The sequence below is a fragment of the Macroventuria anomochaeta genome, assembly GCF_010093625.1.
Source record: "Macroventuria anomochaeta strain CBS 525.71 unplaced genomic scaffold BU25scaffold_3, whole genome shotgun sequence".
Taxonomy (NCBI): Eukaryota; Fungi; Ascomycota; class Dothideomycetes; order Pleosporales; family Didymellaceae; genus Macroventuria; species Macroventuria anomochaeta.
In genome coordinates, this window is record NW_022985364.1 from 819,076 (window position 1) to 831,618 (window position 12,543).

General features: G+C 50.7%; 5 protein-coding genes across 5 annotated transcripts in view; 4 read left to right on the top strand and 1 right to left on the bottom strand.

The window, feature by feature from the left end:
• BU25DRAFT_417913 (uncharacterized protein) overlaps positions 1–357 on the top strand; it is a gene marked incomplete at both ends in the record, with an annotated part of 939 nt that extends 582 nt beyond the window's left edge. Inside the window, one exon of the mRNA XM_033707837.1 lies at positions 4–357. Within this exon, the coding sequence (XP_033566360.1) occupies positions 4–357 (354 nt within the window). The remainder of the gene's footprint in view (positions 1–3) is intronic.
• A 927-nt stretch (positions 358–1,284) lies between these two features.
• On the bottom strand, positions 1,285–3,481 carry BU25DRAFT_383875 (TPR-like protein). Its single transcript, XM_033704301.1, has 2 exons — positions 2,276–3,481; positions 1,285–2,225 (listed from the first exon to the last, which is right to left on the bottom strand). The coding sequence occupies exons 1-2, from the start codon at positions 3,377–3,379 to the stop codon at positions 1,296–1,298; spliced, it is 2,034 nt and encodes a 677-aa protein (XP_033566361.1). The 5' UTR covers positions 3,380–3,481; the 3' UTR covers positions 1,285–1,295.
• A 91-nt stretch (positions 3,482–3,572) lies between these two features.
• Positions 3,573–5,610, top strand: BU25DRAFT_406699 (U4/U6 small nuclear ribonucleoprotein Prp31). Its single transcript, XM_033705345.1, has one exon. It carries the CDS (start codon positions 3,642–3,644, stop codon positions 5,316–5,318), a length of 1,677 nt encoding a protein of 558 aa, XP_033566362.1. The 5' UTR covers positions 3,573–3,641; the 3' UTR covers positions 5,319–5,610.
• A 3,043-nt stretch (positions 5,611–8,653) lies between these two features.
• BU25DRAFT_142775 (uncharacterized protein) lies at positions 8,654–9,120 on the top strand. The gene has a single exon (XM_033700591.1). It carries the CDS (start codon positions 8,823–8,825, stop codon positions 9,066–9,068), a length of 246 nt encoding a protein of 81 aa, XP_033566363.1. The 5' UTR covers positions 8,654–8,822; the 3' UTR covers positions 9,069–9,120.
• Positions 9,121–10,069: 949 nt separating this feature from the next.
• Positions 10,070–10,983, top strand: BU25DRAFT_142772 (uncharacterized protein). The gene has a single exon (XM_033700590.1). The coding sequence runs from the start codon at positions 10,242–10,244 to the stop codon at positions 10,713–10,715; it is 474 nt and encodes a 157-aa protein (XP_033566364.1). The 5' UTR covers positions 10,070–10,241; the 3' UTR covers positions 10,716–10,983.
• The last annotated feature ends 1,560 nt before the right edge of the window (positions 10,984–12,543 follow it).

Sequence of the window (12,543 nt, forward strand, 5' to 3'; positions counted from 1 at the left end):
AAGGCCCAGGAGTCCAAGAAGGTCGACGCCTCCAAGACCTCTGAGCAGAAGGCCCAGGAGTCCAAGAAGGCCGACGCCTCCAAGACCACCCAGACGCAGTCCTCAGCCAACACCTGCGGCACCAAGCCCTCCGCCAGCACCAAGAACCAGCCCATCTCCACCCCTTCGGTCACCTCCGAGGACGCATGCAAGGTCAAGTGCCAGGCAAACAGCTCCTGCAAGTCTTTCACCTGCGGCAAGGTCGACAACGCCATGGTCTGCAAGCTCTACTCCGTCGCTGCTGCCCAGGTTCCTGCTCCCAGCACCACCGCCCAGAAGAACGTCCTCAAGGCCTACGATGTCGGCTGCTCTATCTAAAGGATCTTTTCTTAGGGCGGTAAGCCAGATGGTGGTGAGGTGGTGGATGTTGATGGGGTGAGAGGGCAGCTGGGGCGGTGGACGCACTGCTCGAACGCGCTGCGATGGTGTGACAATAGTGTGCGGATTAGTACACGACAACTTTTCCTCTTTTCTTTGTTTAGACAATCACGCTCGTTCTGTTTTCTGGATGATCTGGTGTTTTCTGTAGAGCTTAGCATCAATGCAATGTTTGGTACCATAAGTCCTGTTCCTTGCTTAAAGTGACTATCCGGAACTTGACCATCTTCACTGTCCACGAGTGACTTTACATTTTGGTCTTCGGACTGTATGGGCATGAAGGAGCAAAGTTTTGGTAAATGAATGATCAGGCTTTCTTTCATGCGGCTGCGAAGCTGCGAAGCTGCAACAAAACTGAGCTCAACAGCACTAAATGCAGCGCAAACAGACTTTTCATAGACTATCCTGAGGTTACAAGGCAACCTTGTTGATAATGGCTATCTGCGATGTATGTCAGCGGACGTTCGCAGCTGGAAGTCGAACCGAGCGTGCAGCGTAAACGTTCATCCGCTGTCGTCATTCAGGACTGGAAGTGTGGTTCAGGGTCCAGGCCACGTCAGAAGCCTCACAACGTAGGAAGGAACCAGACCTTGGCCTTTCTCAATTCAAATGCCATGCCGCGCAATTGTCTTGGGCGTGGATGGATGTATATCTGTTCTGGTATTGTGAAGCGATGTTATAAGAAGCCTATTTTAGTGCTCCTGATCGTCATCAGGGATGGTCTTCACTCAACCCCGGCCAGATCTCAGACAGGCCTTGACCTTGCAAGTGCTGAACCGGGATGCGTCGACTGTGACGTTCAATGAAGGGAGTGGATGCACTGATCTGGGGCTCCGTTACGCTTTCTGAGACTCATTGTAGTCCTACGTACGCACTGCCTACGCTCCATTTTCAGCTTCTTTTGCTGCCTTCGCAGCCTTCCACTTCTGCGCATTGGCCATAAGCTTCGCCAACTTCGCCGCACTCTCGTCGTCCGCAGGGAAAATGTAATCGACATACTCCTCGAAGCTGTCGTCGTCGAGCTTTCTCCTTTTCTTAACCTTGCGCGGCATCTGCTTATCGATCTTCTCCTGATCCTCCGGACTGCCATGAATTGCCTCAAGGCTCTTCCAAGCATTGAGCAGCGCAACACGATCTTCCTTGAGATCCTTGTCCTTCATACGCTTATGCGCACGCTCGAATACAGCGCGAGCGCGCGCCTTCGCTGCCTCACTAACGGGCTTGTCTTCGTCGTTGTTATCCTCGGCTTCGGAGTCTGGAATGCCGATTTCCAGCTGCGCCCACGATGTCCAAACCTTAACATGATCTGTCTTTTCGAGGAGGCGCTCGTACAGGGCGCGGGTACGCTCGTATTCGCCCTCACCTTCTTCGAAGTCGATGTATGCTTTCCACAACAGCTCGGGCATGTCGAGTTGAGGCTCTTCGACTGCGAGTTCGAAGATGGCGCGCGCACGGTCCAAATCGTCGAGACCGCGTTCGAGTTCGGCGAATTTGATCCAGGTTTGTGTGTTGGAGCCGTTGAATTCGATGTATTTTGTGTAGAGTTGGCGGCAGCGAGTGAACTCGAAGAGTTTCATTTCGAGCTCGATGTAGCCCTTGAAAAGCTTGTCTTTGGGACACATGCCGATTGCTTGGCCGAGGAGCTTTCGTGCCGCTGTGAGTTGGGACTGGCGAGTCTCGAAGTGAGCAAACATCAGCCACAACTTAGCGAACGTGAAACGCTTGTGCGGGATCAACCGTATGCATTCCTGATAGATTTGCCGTGTGCGGGTGATGTCTTTTGTGATTGATTCTTCGTAAACGGCGTACTGTAGATCGGTTAGTAAGAGTCTACAAGCATCTCGGAAGGTGAACTTACGAATAGCCAAAGGTAGATATATCTTCTCCAGTGGCGCTTTTCTTGTGTGGGTGGAATTTGTGCGATCGCTCGTTCGTAAACGTCTCGTACACGGTCTGTGTTTCCTGATGTCTCTTCCAACCGCGCAAAGTCGATCCATGCATCGTAGTTCTTAGGGTTCTCCTTGATCTGTTCTTCATAGTGCACTCTTCGTTTTGACAGAACAACGTCCTCGATACCGTCTCGGTCGCCGTACTGCTTTTCGAACGTTGTGAAAGCCTTGTGAAGGTTGACCGATTTCGAGCGCGGCATGCGGTCCAGCGCAAATTTGTAAATAGCTCTTGCTCGCTCTGTCTCCTTCAGCCTTGCTTCGAACTTAGCATATGCCATGAACAGCTTTTCATCCATGAACTCGTCGCCGAGAGTCTCTACAGCTGTACCATACACATCTCGTACCAGATCGCTGGTGCCGTTCTCCTCCTCGAACTTGGCCCACTTGATCCAATTCTTCGGCTCGGGGTGCACTACGGTGAAGCGCTCGAAGATGGCCCTGGCCCGCTCAAATTCTCCGTGCCTCTTCTCCAGCTTGATGTATGACGACCATGCAGATTCCTCAGGCTCCCACTGAACCCAGCGCTCAAAGACAGAGCGAGCACCGTCAATGTTGCCGAGGGTCTCTTCCATATAGACATACTTGTACCAAAGCTTGTCCACACGGGGAAGGATCGTAACGGCGCGGTCAAGGAGGTTTCGTGCGTGGTTAATGTTGCGGTGTTTCATCTCAGCTTCGATGTACCTCAACCACAAAGCCACGGACGTGCTGTCGACATCCAGCGCACGCTCAAAGATGGATCGCGCACGCCTGAACTCCTTCTGCTCGAGCTCCCAGGCGGCATAGCGCATCCAGTTGTTCATATTGATCCTATTGCGGCGCACATAGTCCTCGAACTCCTTCCTCTTGCGCCCCTGGTGCTCGTGCAGCTCCTCCATATCCGCAAAGCGCTGCGTAGGCGCTTTGAGCTTCTCATCCTGGCGGTCGACTGCTTCGCGCAGCAGCTGTTCGGCGCTGATCTGAATGGGCGCGGCCGCCTTGTTCTTGACGCGCGGTGGTCCTCGTGCCTCCATGATTGCGGTCGTTCACGTGAGTTTTGAGGAAACTGAGAAGGCGTCGGTCGCGCTGCCCAGCTCGTAGGAGCTGATAGCGTCACGTGCGATTGTTGAGTAGAGTTGGCGTTGAGGATTGCCCTCGTGAAGATGCATGGAAATTCAGAGGCAGCAAGCGCACGCGCCCACGCTAGCAGCTCTGCCGCGGTGATTTCTCAGCTATGATGCGCGCCTTCTCTCTTTCCTCGCCAACCACCAAATTTGACAATTCACACCAACGGCCATGGCGACACTCGAGCAGGAGCTGCTTGCCGATTTCGCGGACTCTGGCGACGAGGATGTTGCGGATCTGGAGAACGACTTCGCTGGCGGAGATTTTGGCTCTCCAGAAGCGGAGAATGGCGAGGACGAGGAGATGGTAGATGAGGAGGCAAATTACGCAGAGAAAGAAGGCAAAAAGAAGGAGAAGGGACCGGCGGATATAAGAAATGCGCATACCCTCATGGCCAATCTGCAACCAGTACTCCAGCAGATTGATGAGGTTAGAGACAAGATGGAGGAGGTGATGGACGGCGAGTCGATTGAAGACAACCCCGAATACCAGCTATTGAAGGAGGCAAACGAGTTTTCAACCCAAATTGACGGAGAAATCCAGGCGGTGCACAAGTTCATTCGCGACAACTACTCGCTGCGCTTCCCCTACCTCGAAGAGCTTGTCAAGAACCCCGTCGATTACGCAAAGACAGTTGCCATTCTTGGAAACCGCCCGCTAGATGATATCAAGAACATTGCGCAGGACACAGATAACGTTGTGGGAGCGCCGCTGAGGAGCATTTTGGACGCGCCTTCACTCATGGTCATCACGGTCGAAGCTACTCGAGCCAGTGGGCGCGAACTCCAAGACATCGAGCTTGCAGCTGTCATGACTGCCTCCAAACTTCTGCTCAACCTCGACAAGTCGAAGCACATCCTCACTGAATACGTCCAATCACGCATGAGCGTCTTTGCCCCAAACCTCACAGAACTTATTGGTTCCCTTACCGCCGCCCAATTGATCAACTACGCCGGAGGCCTCGCTGGTCTTGCAAAAATACCGGCTTGTAACATTGCACCGCTGGGTTCGAACAAAGCATCTGGTCTTGGTCTAGCCACCAACATTGGGATCAGACATCAAGGTTTCCTCTACCACAGCCCGATCCTTGAACAAATTCGTCCAGACCTCAAGAAGCAGGGTCTGCGTATCGTATCCGCAAAAGTAATTCTTGCTGCACGCGTCGACATGGTCCACCAAGCGCCCGACGGTTCCACTGGCCGTCAGCTCAAAGACGAGTGCGAACGACGCCTCGACAAGCTGACCGAGATCCCTGCCAACAAGGGTGTTCGCGCTCTCCCTGCACCAGACGACAAGCCCGCACGAAAACGTGGTGGTCGGCGTGCGCGCAAGGCCAAGGAAGCAACCGCCATGACTGAGATCAGGAAGGCACAGAACAGAATGGCGTTCGGCAAGGAAGAGAAGGAAGTCGGCTACGGCGACTCAACAAAGGGTATGGGCATGATCGGCGCCACAGACACAGGTCGTCTGCGCGCCCAGCAAATCGACCCCAAGACAAGAGCGAAGCTCTCAAAGAAGAACCCCGGCTGGGGTGGCGACACAACACTCGGTGCTGCCTCATCACTCAAGGGCTTTGGTTCTGGTGGCACAGCTACGAGCTTACGTGCACAGGGCCTCAGGACTGGTGGTGTTGGCCTTCAAGGCTCCGGCATGAGCTCAGTTGCCTTCACTCCTGTGCAAGGTCTTGAGCTTGTCGACCCAAGGGCGAGAGAGGAAGCGAACCGGAAGCGGAAGGCTGATGAGGATCGCTGGTTTAAGGGTGGTTCATTCACACAGCTCGGTGGCAAGACAGATGCGGCGGCCTTCAAGGTGCCTGCGCTGCCCATGAAGAAGCCGAGGACAGAGTGATCGAACGGTCATAACTGATTCAAACCGGACGATAGCCTTTTGTGGTTTTCAGCAGCAAGCACTGTATAAGAGGTATGCATTATTCGGCGTTTATGGATATAGGATGGTTGATACCAGGGCCTTGGAAGCGCCCACCTCCATACTAGTACATAAGATAAGACTCATGAACATTACCAGAAGAGATCAGCCCTATGTTTTCGTCCTTATCATCAAGCCCACCTCGGCAGGAAAATTTCCACTGGCACTGAAGATCCATGTAAGCCCTCCCAGATCAAAAATTGTACCTCCACGACGTGGACCTGAGCTATATGTACAGTCAGACTAAAGTTGGCATACATCACGGTATATAACCACATGGCTTAAGTCACTTGGTATCCTATTGTAGTAGGTACTGCCCAGGGGCAAGTGCACTTACCTCTGAGCTGAGAGCTCCTGAACATGGTAGACACTGACGGGTGGTGCTGTAGCACTGACGAGAGACTTTAGAAAGTGTTGCTCAGGGAAGGGGTATGTGGACAGGGGGTGTGCTTGCACTGTTTACTTTCAGATGTGAGAATATGGGAAGAAAGTAGGGTGGTATGGGCTTTGAAGCGAGCGATTTCTAGTGGAAGGCGGAAGGCAGGGTAAGGAAAGGGAAGGCTCAACTGTTGTAGTAGAGGGGGTTGTGAGAATACTTTGACTTAAGGCCCCGTCATCGAAGAGGGCTGCGCACAACAGCAGCCGGACTTGGTGATTGCTCATTGCAAGTCCTTCTCGACAGCGTTGAAAGAGTGTTTGTGTTGTGATGTGTTCCTTCCTTCTGCAGCGCGCATGCTTTGTTATTAAGCTCCTTCTCAGTTGCCATTCCAGGCACCTGCGACGTGGCGGCTTCTCTATGTTTCACTCTACTAGCCTTATCTACTCATTGCCGCTGCATGATGGGACACCGCGAACGAACTTCATGTTCAACCAGTCGTTCGACTCTGCAGCGTTCAGAGTTGCTACATTAGGCTGTTAGCCTAACATTAAGATTTCACTACAACTTCGTGAAACTGTCTTTTTTTCAGTTCATTTTGATCATTGAGCTCCTTCAATACACTTCGTGGGTCGAACATGACCTTCCCAATGGAATTGGTGCTCGCACGAGGCGGACCTGAGTAATATGTACATTCACATTAAGGTTTGCATACATTATCTAGCATTTTAGTATTCCTAACATAACACGATACGTGTTCCGAACCGCCTCTGTACATAATCCGTGGAGAGTTCAAACGTCGTTTACCTACCACGAGCGGAGCTATTGATCAGTGCAATATACCCGGATCTTCCGCTCATTGCTTAATTCTGATTTGTTAAGCTTTGAAAATGACCATCGGTACGAGTAGGAGCCTATGATACTGTGATTGCACCCAGTCTGTAGTATTGTACGTGTGTAGTTTTGTTACGCATCGTTACCGATGAACAGAATCGAGATATGCTGTGCATGCACATTACTCAGAAGATCCTCGCCACAATGATATATTCAGATCGGTCAGAGATGAGTATAAAGGATACACTCCGGGCACTGTTAATTGCTCACTCCACATCCATACCAAGGATGCAATTTTACTAGCTATTTCGAAATTACCACTCATCCCACCGAATCGTCGACATGAAGTTCAACCTATCTACCTCGCCACTATCGTCGCCGTTGCAATGGCGGCTCCGCCAAGTGCACTATCTGCCTGTCATGTACTGGAGCCCAACTGTCACGCTCCTAATAAGTGTATTGGCCGTGAGTGATATATCTTTTTCTTCATCGCAGACTGTCCGAGTTCGTTCTAGGTATTGCTTTTCTTGAGTAACCAATGTCTTTACAAAATGCACCACTTCCAGGGGTCTTTGCTACTCTGGAAACTCAGTCTTCGACAAACGATGTGATGGCCAGACCTGTGTTCCGACTTGACGAAAGCCTGATCGCATTTCTCTGAGGGTTGTGGGAGATCCCTATCTACGGAAGGAGGTACGGACGGAAAGCAGATCACTACTCAACATAGTGCGAAGATGCTCTTACATGAACTCTAGCTAATATAGAACGCTCGCTTGGGTATATGACAGTCGCTTCGAGTCAATAGAAATTTGCATTGGCCTCGGAATGAACGCGACCATTCTCAGCTCTGGTAAAATTTGCTAATAGCATAGAGGTCCCTTTCCCTAGCGTACGCCATTGTAATCTCCCTCACTACCTGGAAACCCAGTAGAGTCTGAAGATCCATACACAGCAGCATTGACATTTTCTCCGCCATCATGGCCGGTTAGGTAAGGCGTGTTTTTGTCGCACCTGGGTCAAGTATTCAACTCTTATGTGCTGGTCTGCGAAGTAGTGAAGGATGGTTGTTGTTATTGAAAGCGTACTTTTGCGCGTGCAACTTTTAACTAGGCACACCTTGAGCTAGAGATAGACAGACCATTCTGGACGCCCATAGCGTGTGTACCGTAGTGGAGAAGAATCCGTACAAATAATCGTAGCTAAAACTTTTGGTATTGATATGCATTAAACATCGATATGTTGTCAGGGTGAACATGAAGCACCTGGGTAATTTGACCGTACGGCAAAAGCGATGTCAGCACTGCGGCAGGCAGCATAAGAAGTGGTATTGTCGCGCCCGTAATCATGTTGGTTATGTATGCAGCAAGTTGAGACGCATGGGAGATGAGGTAGATCGAAGTCATTGGGAATATCGTTCTGTATGGCGTCAGGTTTGTTCGTTGGCAAATAGTCGAGGTTTGTAATTCATGGTGTCAAATGTCTGGGTTTTCAGAAGCAGGTTCGTTCACAATATTTAAGTTGTTAAAGACTGAGATATAGACAAGTCCAAGATGGAGATGCGAAAAAGAAATTGGCGTTAGAGGCCTCGATAAAAGCCAAGTGAAATGATCGGGCAGAACGTTTAGAGAGTGAAAGAGATAACGAGAGACAGTAGAGATCCATCAGCTGAGCCTTGCAGCTCAACTCCCTACATCCTGCGGTATCACCGACTGCAGAACTTTGCTGACGTAGCAGGCGGTGGAACCCTTCAATAGTTTTCGCTCGAACGTTCGACACTTCAGGCCACCAAGTGTATCCTGGGAAGATAGCAGAACACACGGCACCTTCAAGGCCAGCACCTCTGCATGAAGTATCGGAGTAAGACGTACCGTTCATCATAGGGCTGAGACTCTGAATTCACCCACCCAATCACTTCTCCCCGCCGAGCATCAGGCCCGTCTGCACATATAACACTCCGCTTCAGCTGCATGTAACACTGCTTCAAAGCCGTTCTTAACCAGAGAAAACAGCCTGCTGTCCAGCGTTGCATTGCCTAGCCGCCAAACCACGTCGCTGTACTCCCACCTGTTACCAGTCTACACCGCGCATCAGGCCCCGTGATGTCGACATAGGTCTCGAACTTTCTCGTGTATAAGCACGAAAGCAGACAATGTGCCGACACACGATTACAAAGGGTCCACTGACCTGCACTCAGTTCAGCCCTACCCTCCGTAAGCATGCCACTGCCGCGCCGTTGCACAAGGAACATGCAGCGGCGGCCGGTCAGACTGCCCGTGACCCGACTGACATCGGCGTGGAAGCAGTGGGTCGGCACCAGGTTTGAATGCGATGCCGCGAAATTGATATTGGGATCGTTATTGTGGCTGGGGTATGCGGTTGATGCTGTGTATTGGTACGGACACGCACGGAGTCGGAACTACCAATTACAGCCAATCCGTGTTATCTGGAATGGGGCTGCTTGATCAAAGTGGAGCAGGACATGGATGAGGACGCGAGACAAGAAACGTGGTACTGTGTTTGCGGGCCATGTTTTAATAGCACAAATTACGCCTCTGTGCTACGCGTGCATGGATTGATTCCAGCCACGGGAATCCGCAGGATTCCTCCTCAAGCGAAAGGATTACCAACTCGAACCACGTTGTGCACGTTTCTTTGTCCCGTGTTCTCCCTGTGCTCTGTGCTCGACTGTGCCTCTGGAAATTACCAGCAAAGTTCAGAGATCAGCGCATTGTGAATCTTGAGGTTGAGGACAATTCATGTCAGTATACAAATATTTCAGAAAGTCGAATCAGTTTGCGGAGTTTGCGAGACTGCGTCCACCAACGCAGGCCGCACGTTATGCTCGAGCACGGTCGAGCATCTCCAGACATGTCCCCACGCAGCCAAAAGTCGCCAATGTCTCCAATTGGACGCGTTTCGGCCCCCAACCCGCCACGCAGCCCCAGCCTTATCATAAGATCTTGATTCGTTGCAACAAACTCACGCACTGGAGTACTAAAGAAGATTGCCAATGAGCATAGCTTTCGTTAAGTGTTAGGCAGAGACATGGGATTCTGGACTCGTCACCGATTTCTGCGGGTTGGTGTTGGAAGCATGCAAGATTAGGCTAGTACGAAGTGAGGCTAGCGGAAGGATGGAAGAATGAACACCTGCATTGGGATTCGGAGTCTTGCTTGGCCCCGCTTTCCTGGTTGACGCGTTGGCTACAGCGCTTCTGCGTTTTGTAACTTGCTGAATGTGGAGTACAGCTCGCAGCATGTGACTGGATGTGGAAATCAATAGGATTCCGCATGCGACACAGCGAGGCAGCACATTATAAATTGTTGATGAATTGGCTTTATGAATGTGAAATGGCAGTCTTTCGAAACACTTTCGTAGTGCTTTGAAATTCAAGGGTATCTGACTGTGTGTCCACGTGGGATTGTCATAGTCCTCAGCCCTATGGCAAGAGCCCCTTCGTAACAGTAAGCGCTTGTGCAGAGATCCCGTTCGCAGAGTTCGACATCAGATGCTTGGCGAAGTTGAGTGCTTACTTGGAATCCGGGGAAAGCCAGAGGCGTTCAAGATGCTGCATCCTGAAACTCTCAGAGCATCGTTGATGTCCGTTGCATAACGACATAATTAATAACGAAAGCATGCCGTCAAATGCCTCAGCTCTAGCTTCCACAGGCATCGCGGGTTGCATATGGATTCACCGAAACCCTCAGCTCGCTCGTCGGGGATTCCGGGTATGCCTCAATAGGCAAGCGATGCGCAAGCTCCTATTGAAGTTAGCACGCTTCGCCATGCCTTGTCCCGATTTGCGGGTCTGCACTCCGCTTAAGCGTCGATTGGTGTCGTACGCGAGCCAAGGCTGGATCTCCAGTTTTCCATTCAACGCTGTGAACAGAGTTTCAAGGCGAGTAACGATGACGGATAAATTCCACCGCGACAGCCAGTGGATGCTCTTGAGTCATGTTCATTTTCTTGGAGTCGACGGGATATCGGTGTTTCGGGTTGTGGATTTCGTTTATCACTGGTTAGCGATGGACAAGGTCAAGGTGCTGAGGGCTCGCGTAGTCTCCGGCGCTAGACATCCTGTCAAAGGCTTAGGTTTTACACGGCTTTAGCTACAGTCGGGTGCCAAAAGTCTGTTCGCGACGGCTTTACCCCACCAAAGTTGACCATATTCTATAATAAATATAACAGCCTTTGCTTATTTAGATAATATAAGATAAAGAAGTATAGAAGTGAATATCTCTTTCTAATACTCTCTTAAGTTTTAGCAATTAATCTTAAGTTTGTACAGAATTAGAGGAGGGGTAAAGAGAGACTAGTAATAAACCCCGCTTAATCTTCCTTTTTTCTTAGATAATCTATCTTTGCTATCTTCTCTATTCTTGCTCTAGTCTTAGAAATAAGATAAAGATCTAAGACTTCTAGAATATGTTCTTCTACTAAATTCTTTTCAACAAGTATAACTTTATAGCTCTGTATTATTTAGAGAGGTAGGTATCTTAAGGTGAAAGAGGTGACTTTTGGTGAGGAGGTCCGCTAAGCGAACAAACTTTTGGCCTACTGTAGTACTCTTCGACTCATGCTAACCCATCAGCAAATGCCATCATGGTGCTCTGCTCCGCTTTAACAAAAGTGATGAACGCACTCAGTTAGTGGTTGCGAAACGATGCTGCGATCAAGGCTTGGAGACATCGTGATGTCGATCTGATCTCCAAGGTTGTCCAAGCCTCAGGTGGCGGGAGGCCTGACTTTGCACTGCACAAGGCCCAAGAATAGACCTGACAACGGAACGAATGGCTGACATTCAGTTCCTGCCCCTGAGCCATGGGTGGTGCTAAGCGCGTGAAGCAGTTACAGCTGTTTGTTGCTTGTCTCTCACACATCACCGCTCGATGTTGTGAAGTTGGTATCGACAGCTCATCCTAGCCTGCCTCAAGCTCCGAAGCTAGCGATTGAAGCTCCACAACGAATTTGGCAAACCGGTATTTTGTGCATTAAGGGTAGTTTGGTGGTGGCAGCCATCAACCCCAAGCTTTGGTCATGGGCTTTCAGGGCCGTTGAACTTTAGTCTGTAACATAGCTGCCAGCTTGGTCGTCACTAAGACTGCTTGAATATCTTCCTCGGAGTGCGCCGATGAATGCCGTGATCGTTCACTGAGGTTGGTGAGCACTGAGGTCCGGGTTGACTATTTGGAGTTAGACAAGGATATATGAGGCCGCAAACGCTTGTCGCATTGGGATGCCTGAACTGGCAAGTTGGGAGCCATTGACGTGAAGCAGACCACAATAGCGCGGATGGGAAATTTGCCGGTCTTGAACGAGCAAGTTCTGAAGTTTGAAGGTTGGAACAGGCGACGCGCGATGCTTGTTTCGACATGTCGGGGAACCGATGGCTTGGATGCTATCGGCTCGCAATGAAAGGGCGGCGCGGGGTATGGGGTGGATGAATCAGCGATCGACACTCTATGGTACCGTTGGCTTTACGCCCTTCGAGAGGAGACTGGATAAATTCGACGGGCTTCACCTAGGCGCGGTAAGCAAATCCATCTGAATGGTCGTTCCGCTATTCGTACCTGCGAACCAGATCTGTAAAGCTATCACACCGTGCCATCGGCGACAGACTTATCTCCAAAGTGCGCTCTGAAGGCCATGGCTAGGCTAGTCACGAAGGTTGCAGTAGGGCGAAAGGCGTTCGTCATCTGTGAGCTCCAAGGCTTCGTCGCTCACGAAGGGTCTACACGTACGCGGACGAGAAGAGGGTCTCGACGACTGATCACGACATCGTTGTTGTGACGAAACCTCCCCAATAACTGATCGCTGGGCATATGTTGGCAAGCTTTCCAACACTGGTACGGGGTTAAGACGTGAGTCCGAAAGGGCGTGAGATTCGACCTATCAGTTTGCCAAAAGTATCAGGCAGATAACAAATATGTTTTTGTG

Bases quoted from the DNA above. Each gene is read 5' to 3' on its own strand.
- BU25DRAFT_383875 (XM_033704301.1), bottom strand. From the start codon at position 3,379: ATGGAGGCACGAGGACCACCGCGCGTCAAGAACAAGGCGGCCGCGCCC. The intron at 2,226-2,275 runs GTAAGTTCACCT...ACCGATCTACAG, and splicing joins ATATCTACCTTTGGCTATTC to TACGCCGTTTACGAAGAATC.
- BU25DRAFT_406699 (XM_033705345.1), top strand. From the start codon at position 3,642: ATGGCGACACTCGAGCAGGAGCTGCTTGCCGATTTCGCGGACTCTGGC.
- BU25DRAFT_142775 (XM_033700591.1), top strand. From the start codon at position 8,823: ATGCCACTGCCGCGCCGTTGCACAAGGAACATGCAGCGGCGGCCGGTC.
- BU25DRAFT_142772 (XM_033700590.1), top strand. From the start codon at position 10,242: ATGCCGTCAAATGCCTCAGCTCTAGCTTCCACAGGCATCGCGGGTTGC.